A 20,032-nucleotide genomic window follows, 5' to 3' on the forward strand; every position below is an offset into this window, starting at 1 on the left:
TACTGACAATACCCATTGGGTAATCAACAATGCTTTCAGTATATTGTTGCTCACAAGGGCCAGACACTAAAAACTTATTTTTTGCAAAGGTTCTTAAGACTTTGTATGCCAGTTATTTTTCTTTAAATTTTAAGGTTTCTTTGCAACCTCAAAGGTTTCTTTGAGCCTTTGTTCTGTTGATTTCAATGCACATTTGGCATGCATGCTGTTTTGTACTGTTGTAAGACTTTTGTGCAGTCAGGGTTTGCTGAATGACCTGTTTTCCATGGACATGTAGCAGGTTAAAGCTGCGCTCAAGTACACCTTGGGATTTGCTCTGATTTGTGGACTTCTTCTTCTAGTTGGGTAAGTCTTATTTTTTTTCCAACCTCAAAATGGAAATAGAATTGTCTGAATAACAACAAATCCTCTGGGTTTTACACAAATGTGATTGTTTCATCCACTTATGGGTAGCGTACCTCCCTTTCCTCAGGATGGTAAGTGTCCTCACTTGTCTGAGTGGTGGTCCCTTCCTTGGCCACAGCAGTGTACTGAAATGCTTCTCTAATGGTGAGGCCTGGGGCATTTATGGAGTTGGCCATTTTCTCCTCAGTACTTCAGGTTTGGTCTGTTTTGTGGAGGTGGTCAGTCAGTACAGATGTTTGAGCTAGCCAGGTGCCTCATGACTGCAGTCTCAGCTACTTAGCATGGAGGCTCCAAGTCAGCCCAGGCAGGAAATTCCATGAGACTCTTACCTCCAATTAACCAGCAAAAAGCTAGAAGTAGAGCTGTAGTTAGAGCGGTAGAGGCCTAACATTGAGTGAAAAAGGTCAAGCCCCAATACTGGCTAAAAAATAAAATTAAGTAAAAGATGTTCCAATGAAACTTTAATTTATATAAATATAGCTAACCAAGTAGTTTGTCAGTCCTGATTTGGAGGAGAAATAGTAACTGAGAAATAGTAAGCATACAGTACACGAGCTGAATGATTCTCATGGTTGTGCAAGCTGCAAGTTCACGGTCAAGATGTTAGTAGAGTCTTCCTAGTCTGTGGTGGTAGGGGTCTCTTCCTGGACTGTGGTTGGGGAGGGGGTCTCTCTTCCTGGCCTTTGGGAGGGATCTCTTCTTGGTCTGTAAGAGGGCTCTCTTCCTGGTCTGTGATGAAGAGGAGTGTCTCTTCCTGGCCTGTGGTGGCGAGGGGTTTTTCTTCCTTGTCTGTGGTATGGGCAGGGTCCCTCTTGCTGGACTTGTGGTGAGTTGGGTCTCTCTTCCTGGTCTATGATGAGGAGAGGTATCCCTTCCTGTTCTTGTGATAAGTCTGTGGTGGGGAAAGGTATCTCTTCCTGGTCTGTGCTATGGGTAGGGTCCCTTTTCCTGCTCTTGCGGTGAGTGGGGTCTCTCTTCCTATTCTCTGATGGGGGAGGGGTCTCTCTTCCTGGTCTATGGTGGGGAAAGGTATCTCTTCCTGGTCTGTGCTATGGGTAGGGTCCCTTTTCCTGCTCTTGCGGTGAGTGGGGTCTCTCTTCCTATTCTCTGATGGGGGAGGGGTGTCTGTTCCTGGTCTGTGGTGGGGAGGGGGTGTCTCTTCCTGGTCTGTGCTATGGGTAGGGTCCCTTTTCCTGCTCTTGCGGTGAGTGGGGTCTCTCTTCGTAGTATTTGATGGGGAAGGGGTCTCTCTTCCTGGTCAGTGGAGGGAAGAGGTGTCTCTTCCTGGTCTGTGGTATGGGCAGGGTCCCTCTTCTGTTCTCTGATGGGGAAGGTGTCTCTCTTCCTGGTCTCTGGGAGCATCTGTCTTCTGCTCTTTTTCCTGAGTTGCTTTAAGAGTTCTCTGGACTCCTATAAGGACCCTGACCCCATAGATGAAGGCTCCCTCTTATGACCTCCTCTAAACTCACTTAGGCTCTGGCACACCCTAAACCTAGTTCCCCAGTAACACTTGAGCATATTAGGCTAGGGTATGCTGGAGGGTCTGCCTGGCAAGCTTGCGGCTCCGAGTTCAAGCTGAAAACCAAAGTGAACGAGTAAACAAACAAAAACCTTTAGATGCTCAGGAGATACAGTTCAGTCAGTAAAATACATTAACTGAGGTACTGAAATCATCAGGGAATATTTGAAGCATGTGGTAAAAAAGTATGATGTAAATTTAAACTTTTCCTTTCCCTTCAAAACCAAAAGAAAAACCCAGTGTGCTGTTTGGAGTGTTTACGTGGGCTGGTGAGAAGACATCACACTAGCCATTGATATGCTATGAGTCTTGGATGCCATGGTTAAGATTTTCTCAAGTCGGGGCCAATTGCTCATACCTTGTAATCCTAGCTACTTAGGAGCCTGAGATCTGAGGATCATGAAAAGTCCGGAAGTGGCACTGTGGCTCAAGTGGAACCCTTGTGGAGTGGAAGCAAAGTGGTCGAGCACTAACCTTGAGAAGAAGGTCAGGGGCAGCACTCAGGCCCTGAGTTCAGGCCCTAGGACCAGCAACAATAATAATAATAATTTCTGACCTATACTCTAAGCTATGGTAGCCAGTGACGATGTGTGCATTGTCTGTTCCCCAACTCGAGTGCACTGAAGTCACTGCAGGTGTGTTGTTGGCGTGATCATAGGATTTCGGGCAAGGGATGTGGGTCAGAACAAGAGATGTTCCAGCGAGCAGAAAGGAAGAGGCAGACCATCTGGAAGATGGGTAGAACTCCACCTGGTGACTAAAGTCTCAACTTTCCATTCTGTTGAATTCACCCCTTCAGTTTCATGTCTGCTGGGAAGCATTCGCCTTTCTCGTTCCAGAGAGGTCATCTGTGTTGAGCTAAGAGAGACTAGGCATATGATGTTTTAATTGAGGAAAAGTTGTAATCTGTGCTACACATTGGTACCTGTAGCATGCCTTCAGGAACTAAAGTTCTCTCTCTTTCTCACCTTTTTGTGTTGATTCTGGGGCTTGAAGTCAGGGCCTGGCTGCTGTACCTTACTTACTTTTTTGCTCAAGGATGGCACTCTACAAACTTCAGCCACAGATCCACTACCAGCCTTCTTACTGGTAACAGAAGTGTGTCATGAGTTTTTCTGCCCAGGCTGGCTTCAAGCAGCAGTCCTCAGATCTCAGCCTCCTAAGTAGCTAGGATTACAGATGTGAGCAACTGGCACCCATCTGCGCTTTTTTTTGTAAAACCACTAAATAGCACTTTCTCCTTTGCAGTGCTTTTGTCCCACTGTCACTTCCCAGTAACAAGAACTCCACAGAGTGGGAGAAAGTGAAATTCCTGTTTGAAGAACTTGGAAGTAGCCGTAAGTATTCTTTAAAGAAAAATCCACAGAACCTTTTCTAATTCTTTGGAGTTTCTGAGAAGTAGTCATTATTACTTTGCTAAGAGGTTGATTATATAGTTCTTACTAAATTTGTGCTGGAGAAATCAGGAGCTCTGGAGTGTTAGGTCCATTCTGTCTAGCTATTATAAAACTGTGTTCTTGGCTTCTGCATAAAATTACCATGTTCAAAAGAATTATTTCAGCCAGGCAATGGTGGCTCAAGCCTACCTACTCAGGATCTGAAGATCACAGTTTGAAGCCAAGCCCCAGGCAAGAAACTTGTGAGGTTCTTACCTCCAATAATAGCAAAAATCCATATGGGAAGCTGTGCCTCAAGTGGTAGAGCACCAGCCTTCAACAAAGAAGCTAAGAGACAGTGCTTGGCCCTGAGTTAAAGCCCCAGTACTAGCACATTAAAAAGAAAAAAGAAAAAAGAAAAGGAAATATTTAAGTAGTAAAGATCCTTACCATTTCCATATGATTCACTGGGTTATTCTATAATATATTCTAATATGTTAAAGAATGTGCTGCATATATTGGTTGATTATCAAGACAACCCTATATTGTTGTGCACTACAGTATTTTTATGCAGTAAAAAAATTACATGAATTAAATAATATTTTGTTTTAAATTTATTTCACCAAAATATTTGGCATTGCTTTTCCATAAGATCTCTTTAACTTGATCCCTGTGACCTAGCTTTTTAAAGGAAAGTAAAGAAAAAAAAGGCAGGGTTGAGCAAATAAAAAGTGATTTACTCACTGAAACTAATCTTTGCCATTAGAATGAGATAGCAAAAAAAAAAAAATTAAAATATCACTCAAAAAATGTACATTTTGACCAACTTTATTTTGTAAGACACCTAGGATACTTTTATAAGCTCTTGCACTGAGAAATGTTACTGTGTTCATGTTTATTCTTTCTGATTGGTCATGTCCATTCTTTGGCCATCAGTTTTTTGTTTTTTTGTAGATCAGTGGCAAAGCGCTTGCCTAGCAAGTGCAACGTCCTGGGTTCAATCCCCAGTACCAAAAAAAAGAAGAGACAAAAAAAAAAAATCAAATGGAAAACATTAAGTAATACCTTGGAATCTGCCTCTTCTTTTTCACTTAAGATTTCATTTTGTTCATTGTAGCCCATTAGTACCTTGGTGATGCCAGCAAGAACAGCACTGGCATCTATTGGTAGATTGCCAGGATTTATGAACAGTGATCTTACTGTTGAGAAATAAATTGCTTCTTTTATTTCTATTAATTGCTTGAGGACTTTGAGCACTGCTCTTCTGGTTGGACATGATTTCATAAGTCATTGTGTCTTTTGAGTATAGGATAACTTGAACCAGTGACTAGATAGGTCGCATTATTCTGAGTTTGGTAACCTTACCTTCTTTAGTTCCAATTTTATTTTTTATGATCCTAAGCACACCATATTCTAGAGTACACTTCACTTGTGCCACTGTATCTGCTGCTTTTAAAGATTGAAAACAGTCACTCAACTGTTCTTATTTCTAGTTTTATTTCCTTATCTCACTTCTCTACATTTCTCAGGCATCAAAGATAGATAGATAGATAGATAGATAGATAGATATTTCTTTTTTTTTTTTTATTTTTGTCAGTCATGGGGCTTGAACTCTGGACCTGGGTGCTGTCCCTGAGCTCTTCAGCTCAAGTCTAGTGCTCTACCACTTTGAATCATCGCACCACTTCCAGTTTTCTGTTGGTTAATTGGAGAGAAGAGTCTCACAGATTTTCAATCATGAGCCACAAGCACTGGGCAGGAGTCATAATTTCTACACTGTACTAAATGAGTATCAGCACATGAGTGTTTTATGAATATGTGTTTCACGCTTTTCCTCCTTTGCAGATGGCCTGGCTGCATTGTCATTTTCCATCAGTTCTCTCACACTAATTGGAATGTTGGCAGCAATAACGTACACGGTAAGTGTCATGTGACCATTGCCTGAAAATCAAAGTAATTCTTTTATCTTAGTAATCCCTTCAGCCTGGTCTGTCTTCACTTCTCTTTTCCCACTTTTCCATTATTTTTAACTGACAAGGATGGTAAAGTTTTAAGCATTTAGTCATATATATTTTATTTATGCTTATGAAACTAGGTATTTAGAAACAAATTGTATAACTTGGGAACCCTAAAGGTGATTATAAACTCTATAATAATGGGTGCATAGATATGTGTCAATAACTGGAACTATCTACTACTAATTCAGTGTCTGCTACTAATATCAACATCTGCTGCGAGTTCAGTAGATTTACCTTATTTGAGAATATTTACTTTTAGAATCTGATTATATTTTGGTTTTTCTTTAAATTAATGTCGTTTTACAAAGGAGTTTCAATTCAGCGTGTTAGTTTATGAGTACAGTGCATCTTGGTCACTGTCATGCTTCCATAGTTCTCCCCCATCTCCCAATTCCATCCAGCTCAATTTTCACGTATGTACATGGAATATTATGACTGCTTGCCAGCCCCTTTTCTCTTCATTTGTCTACCCACTCCTCAAAATCCCCCCCCACATGTTCCAGCTTCCTAGAATTCATTTTGTTAAAGTGTAGGTTGACACCCTACTTTAGTTAATATGTTTTTGTATATATGCAGATAACTCTATTTCCAAGTTGGTCCATTTCCCTACAAGTGACATCATGTTCTTTCTGGTGGATGAGAAAAATACCATTGTGTATCACACACACACACACACACACACACACACACAATCATATTTTCTTGATCCATTTGTCCGTTGTAGGCCAGCTGAGCTATTTCCATAATATGACTATGGTGAATAGTGCAGCAGTATCTTTGGAATAATAATGCCTAGGTGTGGTGTGGCTGATCACGTAGTTGTATGTTTCATTTTTGAGGACTCTGCAAAATGTCTTCCTTTACATTCCCATGAGTTCCTTTCCCCCCACATCCCTGCTAGCATCTGTTGTTGTTTGTATTCTTAATGGTGGCCTGTCTTATTTGGGTGAGATGGAATCTCAGTATTGTTTTAATTTATATTTCCTTTACAACCAGCAACATTGAGCGTGTCTTGATATATTTATTGGCTATTTTTTTACTTCTTAATCTGAAAAGACTGCTTAGCTCTTTACCCCATTTATTAATTGGGTTGATTCTTTGAGGGTTTAGTTTATTGAGCAAAACAAAAACAGTGCTGGAGATATATCATCACAATTTCAGACTTCAGACTTTACTACAGAGCTATAGTAATAAAAACAGTTTGATACTGGCACAAAAACAGGCCCGAAGACCAATGGAACAGACTAGAAGACCCAGAAATAAACCCATATACCTACAGCCATCTAATATTTGACAAGGGAAAATATATATTGGACAAAAGCTTCTTCAACCAACAGTAGTTAGGAAAACTGTACATTCATATGCAGAAGACTGAAACTAGATCCCTCTCTGTCATCTATACTAATGTCAACTCAAAATGGATCAGACACCCTCAGTGTCACACCTCAAACCTTGGAACTACTACAGGAAGAAGAGAAGACATTATATTATAACTTATTGGCACAGGCAAGAACTTTGAGTAGTATTCTAGGGGTTCAGCCTATTGGAAAGAGAATTGACAAATGGGATTGCATTAGGCTCAAAGGTTTCTGCACAACAAAAGACATAATTACCAAGCTAAAAATTTTTGCCAGCTATATGTGATAAGGGCTTAATATCCAGAATATACATAGAATTAGGTATTTATATAGCTTAGTATTTTCTAGGATACAGAGTTTAATAGTCTCCAACTCTATTGTTGGTATGAATTAAAAAGGATTGACAAGCTTATGTACAGACTGCTGCTTTAGCTCTTTTGTTCAAATTATAGAAGAAAAGGCATAATTTTTTGTATACCATTCTCCCTACTGCATTAGTGTTGTACAAGAAGTATTAAAATAACCTGGAACCTTTTCAGATGAATAAAGTCTATGTTTAGAGCATTCTTAGTGAAAAAATAGTGGTTTTCTCAATATATCTTCCTTAGATATAGAAGAAATGGACTGTTAGGTAACAGCAGGGTCTCATGTATTATGTGTTACTCATGGGCCATAAAACATAGTAAGCCTTAGAAATACACGTTTTAGTATGCTGCTTGCTATGGATACTCGTGTGTGTTTTTTTAGTGTTAGCACAAAAGGCAGTTGCCATTTGAAACCAGCTGATGATTATCCTCCCATCTCACAGAATAGACAACAGCAAGTCGTTATTTCCCTATAAGAAGCAATCACAAACTTGAAAAAAATCAGTAGTTAGATCTGGAGTTCTCTCTGCCGAGTCCAGGTTTCTTGTCTTTTTCTTCTATACTTGCTGCAACAGCCTCGTCCAGATTTAAATTGGCTAGAAATTCTTGACAGTGGCCTTTGAAGGTCAAATGATACTTGATAACTCTAGGAAAATGAGACAAGTTGTGGATAAAGAGATTAGTCAAGAGGGTGGCTCTAGTGGCTCACACCTGTCATCCTACCTACTCAGGAGCCTGAGATCTGAGGACCAAGTTTAAATCCAGCTCAGGCAGAAAAGTTGGTGAGACTCTTATCTCCAATTAGTCAGCAAAAAGCTGGAAGTGGATTTATGGCTCAAATGGCTGGCACACGAGCCTTAAGTGAAAAAACCAAGCAAGAGCACAAGGCCCAGAGTTCAAAAAATAAGATGGATTCTTTGGAAACTGTAAAAGAAAGCAGCCTGGCCAGTGCCCTGCCAGCCTCCTTATGGACTTCAGGCTCCTGGAACTACGGAAGATAAATTGCTGCTCCTCTGTAGCCCTGAGCTTGGAGTAATCCGCTTTGTAACAAGAAATCCAACCCACTGGTGCCCCGCGTGCCTGACATGCGAATGGCGCTCTCCCTCCGTGCCGTCCTGGCACCCTCAGCCCAGTGGCTCCTCGCTCCTCAGCTTGGGGACTCAGGAAGTTATTTCATCATGTGTGAAAGCACGCAGTTCATTCACTGCAGTCTGGCAGGTGATAAGGTTTACCTGGGAGAGTATCATTTTTGTGTCCTCGTGTGCCACACCCAAGCCGTATGTGTCTGTTTTAAGACTGACCCTGTGGGAAGATTCCCTAGGAACAAATGAACTAGGATGGTGGTGCCTGCGGGGAATGGCTGGCCCGGAGGAGAGGCCCTGTGTGTGCTTGTGCAGGCAGCAGGCCGCTCTGGCTTCCCCACGTCTGTCCTCCTGGGCACTGGTTCAGGAACTCGCCTCCATCCCATGCACAGCTTCTCTTTGGGCTTCCGGCAGTTACTTTTAAGGATTTGGTGTTTTCTTTGCTTTTGTCTCTCTCATGGAAAAAAGAAGTTTATAAAATCATAGATATGATTTTAAAACAATTTGGTGATTTATTCTTGGAAGTCAAAATAAGTAAACTCTGAGGCAGTGTAGCCAAGCCTAGCATTTTATACGACTCTATGATTTAGCTTTGCTGCTTCTCCAGAAATTCACTAGAGGGCAGTAGTAAGCAGCAAAAAAAATGTTCCTGAAAAGGATACTGTTTTTGCATATTTTTTCAAGCTATCTTTTAGTCTGAGGCTAAATTGAAAATATGGTTATTTAAGCCCTTAATGTCTTGTAAATGTTTATTACAAGCTTATTAAAATGCAGATATTTATAGTTACATTTCCCGATAGTCATTGAAACTTGAACATGAGACTTCAATATAGGATGATTGCTTGAGTGCTTATTCTTCCTTACTCCCGCTCTACCAACAATTAAAAATTCAGAGAAAAGCATGGTATTCTGTTTTCATGTTACAATTGTTACCATTTTTTATTTTGTTTTTTGAAATAGTTCACATTAAACTAGGCAGTCCATTTCTTCTAACAAAGATCCATGTAAGAAAATAACTTCATGTTATTATTATAAACTCCCTGTTTCAAAGATTTTTGGTCAAATATCTTCTTCCCAGAGATATATTGATACATGATTAAGTAGTTGTTCCTAGAATAAAGAGTGAAGGAAACAGACTTGGGACTTAGTCCTGATGTACCCAATAGTTCCTGCTGTTGTCAGGAGACTGGCTCAGATATGAGAGCCAGAGATGGCAGATCTAGCGATTAGGGACCTGTGAATCCTGGCGGTCACTGGTAGCTCATGCCTGTATCCCAGCAGCTCATGAAGCTACGATCTGAGGATCACAGTGCAAACCAGCCCAAACAGGAAAATCCATGAGATTCTTATTTCCAGTTAACCAGCCAACAAGCCTGAGGTGAAGCCATGGCTTAAGTGGTAGAGAGCACTAACCTTGAGCCAAAAAGCTCAGGGACAGTGCCCAGGCTTTGACTTCAAGCCCCAATACTGGCATAAAAAGAAGTGTATGGACCAGTGATGCCATGTGTTACAAGCAAGGCATCTGCAGCTCAGGGAAGCCTCAGATAGGTCATAATAACTGAAACCTGAATGACGCTGGCCTATTCTGATGCAGGGTGGGAAGCAGTTGCCCTAAGGAAGGTGTGGTATATATTAGCAGTGTGGACTGTGTATGACTGAAGTAGTATAAAACTGGAGTGTTAAGACTGGTGGAAAATTGTAAGACGTGAAGTAAGATGAATATATTGGCAGATATGCTGGCTTACATTAATTGGAATCTATTCACAAGAACATAATTCTACCTCTGGTTGAAAAAAGTAACTTTTTAAAACCATCTAGACGAAACACATACACTTAAGTTTGCTGCCTTCTGATCTTCCACACTGGTTCTGGAGGCCCTTTTGCAGTCATAGCAGCAGTGTTAGCACAGATGTGGGAGAAAGGAGCCCTATTGCATTGCTGGTGAGAGTGTATTACATTGTTGGTGCAACCACTGTAGAAGGCAGTTTGGAGATTCCTCAGAAAATTACACATAAAACTACCCTACATTCCTGAACAGAGTCCCAGGGGCACAACAGATTGGACAAATGGGACTACGTTAAAATAAAAAGGTTCTGCACAGCTAAAGACATTGCTACCAAACTAGAAAGACAGCCAACCAATTGGGAAAAGATATTTACCAGCAATGTAAGAAAGGCCTAATATCCATCATATACAAGGAGCTCAAGCAGCTAATCCCTCCCAAACCTAATAAACCAATTACTAAATGGACAAGGGAACTAAATAGACACTTCTCAGAAGAAGAAGTAAAAATGGCAAAGAACACACATGAAGAAATGCTCACCATACCTGGCCGTAAAGGAAATGCAAATAAAAACAACGCTGAGATCCACCTTTCCCTAGTCAGAATGGCCTATGTTCTGAATTCAGACAATAAATGCTGGCGAGGATGTGTAGAAAGAACAACCCTACTGTACTCCTGGTGGGAATGTAAACTAGTACAACTGCTCTGGAGAGAAGTCTGGAGGTTCGTCAAAGAAGTAAACATAGTCATACCTTACAACCCAGCCATACAGCTCCTAGGCATATACCCTGAGCAATAGGATCCAGGATATGGCAAGGACACAATAGACAAGATATGGAAACAAGCCAGGTGCCCCACTACAGATGAATGGATCAAAAAATGTGGTAACTGTATACAATGGAATTTTACACAGCCATTAGAAAGGATAAAGTAATAGCATTTTCTCGGAAGTGGATGGAACTAGAACAAGTCATGTTGAACAAAATAAGCCAAGAACAGAGAGACCAAGGCTTATGGTCTTTCAGATATGTGGGTTTTAGATGTAAAATGCAAGGAGATATGACAAAGCAAATAGGACTCAAGATACCAAAATACAGTGGGAACAAAAGAGGACAGCCTTGGGAAAACAGCACCAAATCTCAAGACCCAAGCACCTCCTAGAACCCCACAGATAAGGAAACAAAGGACCTCTTCTGAAAATGTCCTATTATTTTTAGATGACTCTATATTCCCTACCTCATATATGGGACATACACGAGCACACCTGAGGGAAGTGGGAGGAGGGCACAGAATGAGTAGAAAGCGGGTGAAAATATATATATATATATATATATATATATATATAGCATAGGGCCCATCAGCTACAACAGACGTTGATGGGAAGGAGGGAATGAGAGAGAAAGGCAACAGATGTACATATCACCTGAATTGGAAGAAATTGTTTTATTGTTAAAGTTCATAGAGTTTGTAAGCTTTGTAGAGAATGATGATTTTCATCACTGTAAAGGTTAAAATTGTACTGTGAAATATGTAGTAACTTAAACTCAATTAAAAAAAAGATGAAAGCAAAAAACCACAAAAAAACCTTACCCTATAATATTACTCTTGGGCATTTAGCCAAAAGATTGTAAGTCAGGATACAGTAAAGACACTCGTACACTTGTTCATAGCCAAGTTATCGAAGTAGCCCAGATGCTCCACAATGGATGAATGAATCAAGAAAGTGTGTATGTACATACAGTGGAACTGATTTGAAAAATACCCTTGTTGTTCCTGGAGGACCTTGGAAGAACAACATATCAGACCTGGATGTTAGAGTAAAATCTCTTTGGAAGCAATGTAGAAGATGGATTTGTGGAAAGTGAGACCAGAAGATCATCCAGGAAGACCAGATGATTTAATATTTGACATTGGACTCTACACAAGTACCATATTGCCAGTACTGACCAAAAGAATACAGGGGATTCAGGCCTGTCCTACACCAATCATCCTGGTCACTTCTGCCTGCATTCCTTGTTCTTATGGCTCTGCCTACACAGGAGACTGAGTAAAGAAAAACAAGAAAGAGCTGGGCGCCGGTGGCCTACTTAAAACTGTAATCCTAGCCATTTAGGAGGCTGAGATCTAAGGATTGTGGTTGAAGCCAGCCCGGGCAAGAAAGTCTGTGAGACTCTTATTTCCAATCAATCACTTGTAAAGCCAGAAGTAGAACTGTAGCTCTAGTGGTAAAGGGCTACCCTTGAGCAAAAAAGCTCCTGAGTTCAAGCCAGCCAGAACTATCACAAAAAAAGGGAAAAAAATGGATTTAAAGTTATAAGCTTTTGTTTGCTTCAGACCCTGTTGTTACAGTCAGGAAGTTACAGTTGCCAGTCAGTTTAAGGTTGATAATGTTTGTGAGTAAATAGCCACAAGGCTATTAGTACATTAATAATTATGAGAAAGGTATTATTTGGGACTGGAGTATGGAGTTAATAATATATGCAGTAGTATGTATATTATCAGCACTAATGGTTAAAAAGTTTGGTGATCAGTATGCTTATAAAATGTCACATATATATCAAAAGTATTTTCTAAGATTTACTGTGTGTGCTTGGAGAAAATTATTTCCATTTTTATAGACTATAATATACAATTTTTTTTACTAATTCACACTGTCTTTGATGACTACTTTCATCAATATATGTACTTTAAATGTGCAACTTGTCCCTGACATACTGTGATGAACAGAGGCACCTAAATAGGAGTGTGACAGAGAATTCTGACACAATGTGTGCAAGACTCGCTCCCAGATGCCATGCTGTCCAGTGACCATTTCACTATAGACCACTTTTAAGTTTCTTCTCTAAGTGATTATTTTTACATTTCACAATTGTGTATAATTTTTTTAAAGTAGAGACATTCCAGCATATTTCAATTCTGTCTCTTTCAGGCCTATGGCATGTCAGCCTTGCCCTTAAATCTGATAAAAGGCACCAGAAGTGCTACATACGAGCGTTTAGAGAACACTGAGGACATGGAGGAAGTGGAACAGCACATCCAGACAATCCGATCCAAGGTGAGACGGTGCTGCGATGGGCCTGGGGGCCGGAGTGGCCTCTGGCGGGATCCCAGCACCTGCCAACCCTTCCTTTTCTTACATTGTTGGGATGTTGTGCAGTGTATCCTTCAGGAACCATGTTCCTATTTTTAAAATGTATCTTCTGTATAGTGTAGGATCATACACTGACAGATTGGACATTCCCAGCAGGGTTTCAACAGCTAACGTACAAAACATGTGCTTCATGAGCAGGATCTTGCTGCTGCTTCCTCTTCCATTCCATGTGTGGTGTCACATCCTACTTGAAACATTATTGCTGTATCCCTTGGCCTTTGGGAAGTCCCACTCTGGTGTCTGGGATGCAATTTGAAAATACCTAATGTACTTGGCACAAAGTACTTGACTTAAAGAAGTGAAGGTAATAAAAGTACCTACTGTGTATAGGAAATCTGGTCTTTGGACAAGTGGAATCAGCCTGTCTTTGGGATTTGGTAGAAAAACAAACTTCAGGTCCTCTCAATATCTGAATTATATTCTCTGAGGATAAGGCCTAGAAATCTGTGTTTAACATACTTGTCAGGTGATTATTATGTGTGATCACATTTGAGAAACTATTAAGTTGTAGAAGCGGATGGTTTGTTTCATAAGAGCCTTGTAATACTGATATGTGAAGAGGCTGTTTAGCCAGTCCGCAGACTGAGATCTGAGATCATAGTTCAAAGCCAACCTGAGCGACAATGTCTATGTGACTCTGGTCTCCAGTTAGCCAGCAAAATGCTGGAAGTGGATCAAATGGTAGAGTGCTAACCTGTCAACAGAAAAGCTAAGGGAGAGCACCCAGGCCCTGAGTTCAGACCTCACAAAAATAGATGGAACTGCGCTGCCATGCTGGTGGCCCACAGAAAGCACGTTTGTTTGTTTGTTTTGCAGAGGTGCCTGCAGACCAAGGAAGCACCAGCTCCTGGCAGTTGCTGCAGAGCCCAACCTGCCGCCTGTGTGGTGCAGTGTGTTATGACGCTTTCTAGGTCTGACTCAGTGTTTGACTAGGCCGCTTCTGCTTCTGCTCAAGCCCAGCTCTCTGCCTGTGTGTTTGAGTTGGGCTCCTAGACCTCTCAGTTCAGAAAAGAGCAAGGTCAGAGCCAAATTACAATAAAGGAAAGAGAAGGAGTTTAGAGGTAAAGGGACTAAAGAGAAAATACATAGTAGTTAGCCCTTTTTTGTGTGCTTGTATTGGGGCTTGAACTCAGGGCCTGGACATTGTCCCTTAGTTTTTTCTCTAAAGGCTGGCACCCTACCACTTGAGCCACAGCTACACCTCCAGCTTTAGGGTACTTAATTGGAGATGAGAGTCTGATAGACTTTGCTGTCTGGGCTGCTTTTGGACTGTTATCCTCAGATCCCAGCCTCCTGGGTAGCTGATATTATAGGTGTGAGCCACTGGCACCCAGCTAATTCATACTTGTTATAACTACTTTCCTTTTGTATGGAATGTTTAACAAATATATTCTCAGAACTTAACAATGTTTCTAGAAAACACAACAGGAATGCTATTGTAAAATATGTACACATCTACATTTTGATGCTGAGTTGGACTGAGCTGTGTTTAGTGTTACATTGAACATTGAAGTTGTCAGTTTTTCAGGTTATAAAATTGCCCAAGAGAGAAAAAAAAAATTGTTGTCTGGTCTGCTAAATCTGGTGAGTACTTTATTGAGACTTAATGGTAAAAGGAAAAACATCTTCAATTTGTTCTATTATTTGCAGAGCAGAGATGGTCGACCTTTGCCAGCCAGGGATAAACGTGCTTTAAAGCAGTTTGAAGAAAGGTTACGAACACTTAAGAAAAGAGAGAGGCGCTTAGAATTCATTGAAAACAGCTGGTGGACGAAGTTTTGTGGCGCTCTGCGTCCTCTGAAGGTAATGGAGTTTGGAAAAATTAGGCAGTCATTCTTCTCTCAAGTTTCTGTAGTACTCTTCAAAAACGTGGTTGTCCTTCTGAGCCCTTCAGTATGACACTGAGAGCAGGGAATGTGCTATTGAAATTGTCTGGCTTTGAGTCACAGTTGTGCTGTTTGGTGGTTTGGGCAAGATATGAAACCCTCAGAGCTTTACTTACTCCCATGTGATATAAATGCTCTAACTAGGAAAGGTAAATAAAAATGAAGATCAGTACAACAACAGCTATTAGCTTATTTTGCAAGTTTGTAATCAGGAAAGGAGGATCCCTATTAGAACTCAAGAATTTGCTTCCTTGTTAGATAAGTTTCTGGAAATACGAAAGGGATTATTGGATGGAAGACCATTATGTTCTCATTTTTAGAAGCCATTATTTACCAGTCTCTAATTGTTAGGAGTCTGGTACTTGAATTTAAGTACTAGGTGAATGAAGGCAGTTATAATACGACTCACACTAAAAAGCACCTCAAGGTGCTAGCTAGAGATTTCCAAATTTGCCAGTTCTCTATTAGGGAAGGGACATTCCAGACACTTTGCATGCAATAATATTAAGTTGCAATTCACACAGTACAATGACTACACTGATTAGAAGTGAAATTAAGCAAGGTTGAGCTAGAAAATGGGTTTTGCCTAAACATTTTTTAATTTGTTTCAAGTCAAGTGCTGATGTCTCCTTCCTGTAATTGTAGCTACTTAGATCTGAGGCTCAATGCCCTTCAGGCAAGAAAGTCCATGAGGCCCTTATCTCTAATTAACCACCAAAAAGTCAGATGTGGAGCTGTGGCTCAAGTGGCTCAAGAGCAAAATAGCCAAGCAAGAGTGTGAAGCCCTGAGTTCAAGCCACCATGCTGGCACTAAAGAAAAAAAAAATGTTTGAGAGAAACCTAGCATAGACCGGCCAGTCAGAGCCAGTTAGAGCCAGCCAGATTGGGTTGTGGTGCTACTCTGTCTGGTTGTTATGCCTAGAAAGCAAGCACATTACCTGTTCCCTTTTAGAAGTGGAAGAGTATATATCATAATTAACTTAATTAATTTAGAAGAAGATGATGACTTAGAAGAAATTATTTTTCAGTGTTGAGGACTGAACGAACCCAGGGCTTGCTGCGCATTGAGAGTGTTCTAGTGTTCTGCCACTGATCTGTGCCCTGAGCCCAGAACAGGAGTTGTAAGGGCATCCACCCAGCTCATTTCCACCCGGAATTCACTGGAAGATCTGACAAGTATTAATAACCCAATCTTTGCCATTAGCTGTTTTCTCTTAAAAATATACATGTCCCATTTAATTGAACATATGCTGAGAAGAATTGTAAAATCGGCTTTAGTAAGTGTTTGATACAACTTTCTAGATAAAAAGCATATCTGCACAATCCCCAAAGCCACCAATGCCTTCCAGACCAGGGAAGCCTTGAAAGGCACGGGAGGACGGCTTCCGCACAGCACCCTGTTTGTGGGACTCAGCATGTTGCTGAGGTTTTTGTAGTGTCTCACTCCATTTCGCTGCCAGGCATGTCTTGTGTGGCTGTGTCATAATGCTATGTATGTATTCACTGTCAGCAAATACTTTGGGTGTTTTCCAGCTTGAGACCATAGTAAATGATGCTGATAGGAAAGTTTCACCAGATCTCTGTGGGTATGTGCTTTCATCGGTTTCCCTTGGGTAAAACTAAGGAGTAGAATTTCTGATTTTACATTTAACTTTTTAAGAATCTGCTGGTTTGTGTTTTCCAAATGGTTATACCCCTTTGCCCTCCCTAAGCAGTACAAGATTATAACAAAACAAAACCAAGACTCCTTTCACTTGCAAAGTAACTGCATATTCAGGGTGAGTGGAAAGCAGAAATAAAAGTATGTCATAGAATTTTCCTACACTTCAGTGATAGAGCTTGAGCCACTTCAGTCCACTTACCCACGACATGACATGATTCTTGACTGGATGCATTGAGAAGGACACAGGATCATTTCCCTGTCACTGCTGTCCCAAGGGGTAATACAATCACGAGAAGAAGATGGTCCAAATCTAGAGATATTCTCTAAAACAACTGCTCCTCTTCAGAATGTCTTATGTTAGGAAAGAAAATCAAATACGATCTGTTCCAGACTAAAGGACACAACCATCATGATCCTTTTGGTCTAGAAAAGGACCTTCTTTTAAAGTAAAGAACATTAATGGAACAGTAAAAAAAAAATTAGATAAGAGTGCTGTGTGTATATATGTGTGTGTGTGTATATATATATTAATTTCCCAATTTTGATTATTAAACTATAATTATATGAAAAAAATGTTTTTGCTTTTAGGACATTGATAGTACTAAGTCATTTTATCTGTAACTTATTCTCCAAGAATTCAGCTCTGATTATAGAAAAAATGATAAAAGCATCAAATAAAAGCCTGCCATTTGGAGGATCTGGCTGAAGGGCATACTGTAATTCTTTGTACTATCTTTGCATACATGTGTCTGAAAAGAGTATAGCTCTTATGGTCTTAACTTTCATTAGATCTCCCCAACTAGTCCGTCAAAATGTGTCCTTGTCCTTCTCATCCCTTTGTTAGGTGTTCAGTTATTAAATAATGAACCGAATAAATGGCTCCTAATAGATAACAGGGAAAATTACCACTGCAATCAAGAACTAAGTGGGTCTGCATTGAGAAATCATCCTGATAATCTTTGCCAATTTGAAAATAATATTCTGTAAAAGAGCAAAGTGGATTTTTTAAATCTTTTAACATGTAGGAAAGCATTAAGAAAGGCTCTTGAAAGGAACCTCATTCTCCTTATTCTCCTCACGTGTCCTGCATCCTGAGACGAGCTTCTTTGTGGGGGAGGAAAGCCACTGGCTGTCCTCACTGTGGGGAAGCCTTGAGGACGTGGACGTGGGTGCGTGCACGTTCCCACACAGCTTCACGGAGGGGCCGGGACCACTGCAGTGTACAGTGCCCTATACAGGACATAGAACAAAGTCAGATTGAGTGAAAGCGCAGAAGCTCTTTCCAAATACGGACATAAGCATGGCATCTTGGGCTTGAACTTAGGAACTGGATGCTGTCCCTTAGCTTTACTGCTCAAGGCACTCCACCACTTGATCCACATCTCCATTCCTGGGGATGCTTTTAGTGGTTAATGTGCTGGCTTCAAACCGAGGTCCTCAGACTTCATTCTTTTGAGCAGCCAGGATTTAGGCATGAGCCCCCTCTGCCTAGCTTGTCACTGTTTTCCATTGCCCGTTACCGGTCCAAAATCCATTTATGACTCTGAAGTCCAATTAAAAATGACCCAGTGTGGTAACAGGAAATCAGGTTTTCCCCTGTCCCAAGGTTGTTGTTAGTCCTGTCTCTGCTGTCATGCATGGCTCAGTGATTTTTGAGAACGCATCATGTAAAATCTGTGTCTTTCCCTGTCTGTGCTCACTGCAGTCCCTGCTCGCTAACGGTGGATGATGATTTTCCTAAATTCCTACAGACAGCCAATCTGATCTTTGCCTGGCGTCTGTGTGTGTTGGTGTACTTTTTCAAGGCCAAGCAGCCCTACAGCTCAGCCTGTACTGCTTGTAATGCAGACCCTCAGTGTCTGCCAGAGCTGTGCGTCAGGCCGACTCACATTCGTCCTGCTCACACACACCTTCCAGATTCCTGGCAAACCCTTAGGAATATCTCACCTCCTGAGGTTTATATCTTAAGCCTGTTGGTTAATTTTTCCTGCCGTCTGCTGACTTAACCTCCTGGGGTTCATAGATGGCTTATAATATTTTTTGGCAAGCACTTTTGGGCAGAGGCTTTTAGCATTGTGTGAGTACCAGCTCAGACAGGCGTGCGAGTGCAGACAGGCGTGCGAGTGGGGTCTCGCAGGGAGCCACAGCCAGGTCGCATAGTGATGGCTCTGGCCGTGGACTTGAGAGGAGCTTCTGGGAGGCAGCGGCAGCTCTGAGAGGGCCACCGCAGCCGCTCTCCTGAGACGTTCCCGGAAGGCTGCATGTCTCTGGTGGATTTCCAACGTGTTGAAAAGCTGATTCTGACACGTGATGGTAGTTTCTTGATAGCACAGAAGAGAAAACATTCACAGATTTTACTCTTGGTATTACCTTTATAGTTAATAACACCAGCGCAATGTGGTCATCACTGGCGCGAGTCTCTAAGTACTGATTTAAGTTGGGTTAAATATTTGCACTTCTATAAAGGATTTATCTCTTTGCCGTTTACTATGTGTTCTGTTAAGTAATCTAACGGTGCAACTGTTGATCATGCTTCCCTGCAGATTGGTGTAAGAGAATTTTTCCTTATTTCTTTACTTTCTTTTTGCTTGCCAAAATGTGTATCGACAGAAGGAAATCTTAATTTCAAGTGCATTTTTATGTGCTGTGCTGGACTACTAATTAGAGTCTGAGCGAAGAGTGAGTTTTTATTAACAGTTGTCCAGGAAGTGCTGTGATTTGTTGGTCCTCAGTACAAAAGAATTGCCTCTATTTCATCTAAGCACCAAATACAGATGCCCAAATCTTGTAGAAGGGATTATGTCGTTACTGAGGAACCTTTGTTCCTGTAGAGATGAAGTCCTGCAGGGCATTGTGCGTGTGTGGTTTGCATGATGAGGTCCAGCCAGCCGGTGTCCTGACCTTGCGTGAGGTCCAGACAGCCCCGCATCCTGACCGTGAGGCCCCAGAGCAGTGCCTTGGTTCACTACCACCCATGCCTTCCCCTTTTCCCCAGACCTGATAAACCCATGGCATGCACTGGAGCCAGGTGTACTCCCCATTTGGACCTTGAGCAGATAGCCTGGCTCGGCTCCTCCATCCGCCAGTGTAACCTTGTGCCCTTCTCTGATGTGTGGGGTGCTGGAGACCCCTGCCCCTGGCCCCACTGTAAGCATGCAGACTGTAAGCAAGAGGGAGTCTCTAGCTTTGGAGGAGGGTTCCCCATTACAGATTTGTTTTTCCTAATAAACCTGGGCCGGTGTTGAGCTGCCTTATTTTCTCTCTCCTTTTCTGCCCTTTTGAAACTAACAGTTTACATGTTTTTTTGTTTATTTCGGTGCTACTGGGGATGGGACTAGGCAAGCCCTCTCACACTTGAGCCATCTTCCCAGACCTTTTGTGTTTATTTTTCAGATAGGATCTCATACTTTTGCCCAGGCTAGCCTT

General features: G+C 41.4%; 1 protein-coding gene across 1 annotated transcript in view; it reads left to right on the forward strand.

Moving 5' to 3' along the window:
- Lmbrd1 (LMBR1 domain containing 1) overlaps positions 1-20,032 on the forward strand; it is a 45,393-nt gene that overhangs the window by 17,039 nt on the left and 8,322 nt on the right. Inside the window, exons 5-9 of the mRNA XM_048354715.1 lie at positions 278-345; positions 3,173-3,261; positions 5,146-5,219; positions 12,836-12,961; positions 14,708-14,860. Of these exons, the coding sequence (XP_048210672.1) occupies positions 278-345; positions 3,173-3,261; positions 5,146-5,219; positions 12,836-12,961; positions 14,708-14,860 (510 nt within the window). The remainder of the gene's footprint in view (positions 1-277; positions 346-3,172; positions 3,262-5,145; positions 5,220-12,835; positions 12,962-14,707; positions 14,861-20,032) is intronic.

The sequence above is a fragment of the Perognathus longimembris genome, chromosome 9, assembly GCF_023159225.1.
Source record: "Perognathus longimembris pacificus isolate PPM17 chromosome 9, ASM2315922v1, whole genome shotgun sequence".
Lineage (NCBI taxonomy): Eukaryota > Metazoa > Chordata > Mammalia > Rodentia > Heteromyidae > Perognathus > Perognathus longimembris.